Raw genomic sequence first — 4,434 nt, forward strand, 5'->3', positions numbered from 1 at the left:
TTAAAGAGTTAACTAGTGAGATGGATAGAGTTTTCCTTTTGTGCTTATTTAGTTGGTGTATTTGTATTTGATTAGTGCTAATTGTATTACTTAGTCATGGTTAGAGTTATGATGTTTGATCCAAATTTAAACTTGGTATCAAAGCTTAGGGATTAGAAGGATTATTGGAGTGATTAGGAAAGGATTCATACTTGTTTTTTTCTCTCCTAGATTAGCTCTTAGAAAATGAACAATCACTGAGGAGAGTAAGGTTTTCTCTTAGTGCAAAAGCCTATTTTATGTGAGTTTAGTTCTCTTTCTTCATTCTTCTATTTCAAGTGTTTAGGATTAGATAGGAAGAAAGTGCATATTTCATCATGAAAGAGAGAGATTGTGAACATTTAAAGATGAATCTATTTATCTCAAAAGCATAGCAGTCAAAGATTAGAAGAGAGATCTGAAGACCTACAAAGGAGATAGAGGGAGAAGGTAAGCAAAACATTGCATCTTAGTAGCTCACAACCATAACCATTGATATCCTCTTATAGTGCTTATGAGAGTAGAGCAAGAGAGAGTAGTACACACAGAGAGAGCAGCTTGTATGTCTCAATAGTCGGTGAAGTCTTAACATAAAGGAAAATCAAAATAGGAGAGGGCAACTTGAGTCTATACACCCACACCATTTTTGTAGCATGTATACTATGAAGTAATTTTAAACCCCATGTTTAAGGGTAAATCTACCCATTTATATCACAAGCACATTGGTTGTTTACTTAAACAACTCTTTCTTATTGTATGTTTTTACTGTTTTGAAATATTTTTAATATAGCTTGAGTGATCCCAAATTAGAAATCTTAAAATTTTCTGAAATGCTTTGATTTACCTTGTTATTGTATCCTCTTCTTTGTAAATGGAAGATATGGAATAGGGATAGAGTGAATTCAACACAAATTTTACTTTTGATGAGGAAGGGATCGTACAGCTAGTAATGATTCTTTTTTATATTTCCTTATGCCTCAAATGACAACATGACTAGATTTAAGGAAGAATGAAGAAGCAAAGAGTCATTCACACCCACTAGAGAATCAAGTGGTACATTTCTAGTGCAATGTATGTAGGGATCATAATATTGATGGAAACATTGAATGGAGGATACCATTAAATGCACGTGGCTATAAATTTGTAAGTCAGATCTTAGAGCTGAAGACAGAAATGGTAAAAGTAAAGGATGGTATTGGGAAAGGTAGCAAGGTTGTTTTTTAAAACTTCTTTACCTTCATTTTGAATCCCCTATTTTGGTACGTGCAACAAGAATATGAATATTAGTCCTCAAAGTTGAAGGGCAACCCAAAATTTTCTTTGAATGATGATTTTTTTAAAGCCACCCCTGAATGTAGGTGTCCATTGATCTTGCCCTTCTTTTGATTCTTGCATGGAGAAAGCTTTCTTTGGTAATTGGGTTGTAAATAGGGAATTGTTCATTGCAATATTATAAGCTACCTAGTACATCCATGTTGGTGTCCTCGTGTGGGTGTTCTTTCAATTTCTATTCCAATTATCAATATATTCTAGAATCTAGGCCATCTTTAGGTTGGGAAGGGAGCACAACCACGAGTCACGACTCGATGCATGTGTGCACTGTTGTCCCCACCCTCGAGAACCGGTCCTTTTTTTTGGACCATTGGGAATATATTTAGGTTCGCAACTCAACGCTGCTTTTCGCGCACGCTTCCGCTTGGGGTTGGACGTGCTTTCTGCCTTAGAAAGTCTCGGTTGTGGGCGCCCCCCCTTTGATTGATCACCTACCCTCTCTCTCTGTCTCATCGCGCTAGCCATTGTTTTTCCATCAACCCCCTAGTTTATTTGTCTGTTCGTACCTTTGTTAACACACCTCTCTCTCTCCCCCCTTCTCTTTGGTATTGCATTTTTGTAATGCTATTATATTCATCACCCACAGCGCCCCCTTTGCAGACAGCATATGCAAAGGCGACAATGCTGCATCTGCCTTCTCTAGCACCATACAAGCTGTCAGACGACGCTGCTAGCGATGAGTTCTCCAATGGCAGTAGCAATTTCTGTATAGAGGGTAAGGCAATGTCTGGAGAGGAGCATCATTGTATTGTTAATGACTTCGTGCCCATACGAGTCCTTGGGCGAGGAGCGATGGGCACCGTGCTCCTGGCTGTCCATCGCCGGTCCGAGAAGGCCTTTGCCATCAAGGTCATGAACAAGGAGGCCATGCGAAAACGTCGAGCCCTGGGCGGCGTTGAGACGGAGAAGGAGGTGCTGACTATGGTGGGGGGCCATCCTTTCTTGCCTCACTTGCATTCGCATTTCGAGTCTAGCAACTATGCTTTCTTGGTGATGGATTATTGCTGCGGAGGGGACTTGAATGTGTTGAGGCACAGGCAGGCAGAGAAGAGGTTTTCCGAGGCCGCAATCAGGTACATGAGTATTTGTGCTACTAACGTAAACTAAATTTAATCGCTTTAATGTTGTCCAATTTCTGTTTTATAAGTAAACACTCTTGGCTGCCAGGTTCTATGCGGCCGAGCTGGTCTTAGCTTTGGAGCGCCTCCATCAACTGGGAATCGTGTACAGGGACTTGAAGCCAGAGAATGTGCTCATCTCCGACGGTGGCCATGTAGTTCTCACGGATTTCGACTTGTCGTTGAGACTGCTAACACAAGGTTACTGCACCCGCATTGTTGATGACCGCCATCAGCAGCCACCGAAAGTGAAGTTGGCAAGGCGCATTTGCCTGGTTCCTTGCTTCGCAGCTACAGGAAGTGTAGCTCCGGAAGACGATTTTGCAGAAGCAGCAGGCAGCGCAGTGCAAGGCAATCGTATGCCTGTGGGGTGCGTCCACACGCAGAAGAATGGAAGAACTGTGATTCGGGCAGCTTCTGAGCCGAGAAAAGCTGCGAGGCATTTTGTGGGCACGGAGGAGTATGTAGCGCCAGAGGTGATTCGGGGCGATGGCTACACTTTTGCAGTGGACTGGTGGGCGCTGGGCGTGCTGCTCTACGAGCTGTTGTATGGGCGGACGCCCTTCAAGGGCCCCGACAGAAAGAGCACATTCTCCAGCATTTTGCATGGGGAAGCCGTGCTTTGTGGGCCCTGGAGCTCTGTCCAGGACCTCATCAGCCGCTTGCTGGTGAAAGAGCCCAAGCACAGGCTCGCGTGTGCAGCTCGTGTGAAGGCGCACGTGTTCTTCGAAGGTGTACAGTGGGAGAAGCTACAGCACATCGCCAGACCCCCCGTGGTGCCCGATGGCTTCTGCACGTCCCCGCAGCTCGCACGAGAGGTGTTATCTCAGTACACCCATCTGGAAAGCTTTCTAGCGGCAGCTGAGACGCCCAGCAAAGACATGTCCGCCTCTTCCACCAGCAGAATCAGTGACGACGACAACCAGTCGGACGAGTCCTCCGATGATGTGGTTGTTGACATGGATTCTGAAGGCTCCTCGTCCCACCACGAGTTAACCTCGTTGTCGGTGCTCCCCACCACCTAGTCGCAGGTTTCACATGTGTCCGGACCTCGCTTCTTGTGTGGCACTCTCGTGACTCGTGAGCGACTCCACTTGCTTGTGGGAAACTACACAGGGTACTGTAGTGTGTATATATAATATACGTGAACCTTCTTGACTAGGGTTCAAGGTCTTCACACACTTGTATTACATCGGGATTCGGTAGTCTTGGGCCGGTCACTAATGGTTAATGGACGGTCAACCGGTTTTCACGCTCGGAGGAATGGGGCACTTGATTATTGAATATATAGACCATGCAATGTACGGGCTAGTTGGGTTGAGTTATGTCGTATTTAAATTTGTTTGAACATCAAAGAAGCTATACATTGACGCCTTTGTGTGTTGCAATATCAAAAGTCATTCTAGTTTAAATGTTTTATAATTTTGAGCATGCACGTTTTTTAATGAATAATTATATATATATATATATATATATACCAGCAGAAAACCTTTACATCAAAATATCTTACCCCCACATCTGTTTATACAAAAACATTTACAGTTTCATATCCTATTCAGCAGATCACAAATCAATATCCATCTCTCATCCTCAAAAACAAAGGAGGATTTCTCCCATGAAATCTGATACCCAAGCTAAATACAAGTTTTCATTAGGCTTTCAGTTGTGCAACCTTTGGGTGATTGTTGCTCCAAAACCTCTCTCTTCTCTCAATGAATGTCACAAAAGTGTGATCCACCTACTTTACTTTCTTATACCACCTTTTAGTTCTTGGCCCATATTTCACTAATCTTTTCCTTGGCTTTAGCTATGTTAGCACCTGAATGCAAAAATGGTAAGAGAGAAACTTGGTATAGGGTCCAGGTGTGTTAGGAGTATTCACTTGAGGGGAGGGGTTGAATTATACAAGTGAATAGGATGTGTGCGAGAACAAGCCCTTGGCTAGAGGCTGTAAAAGAGAATCTAT

The 4,434-nt window shown here is 43.4% G+C and overlaps 1 protein-coding gene across 1 annotated transcript; it reads left to right on the plus strand.

The window, feature by feature from the left end:
• The first annotated feature begins 1,865 nt into the window (after positions 1-1,865).
• LOC147632322 (serine/threonine-protein kinase UCNL-like) lies at positions 1,866-3,821 on the plus strand. Its single transcript, XM_086806841.1, has 2 exons — positions 1,866-2,423; positions 2,518-3,821. Exons 1-2 carry the CDS (start codon positions 1,912-1,914, stop codon positions 3,491-3,493), a joined length of 1,488 nt encoding a protein of 495 aa, XP_086662967.1. The 5' UTR covers positions 1,866-1,911; the 3' UTR covers positions 3,494-3,821.
• The last annotated feature ends 613 nt before the right edge of the window (positions 3,822-4,434 follow it).

Source organism: Cibotium barometz, chromosome 13 (genome assembly GCF_041138505.1).
Source record: "Cibotium barometz isolate CiBa-2024 chromosome 13, ASM4113850v1, whole genome shotgun sequence".
NCBI lineage: Eukaryota > Viridiplantae > Streptophyta > Polypodiopsida > Cyatheales > Cibotiaceae > Cibotium > Cibotium barometz.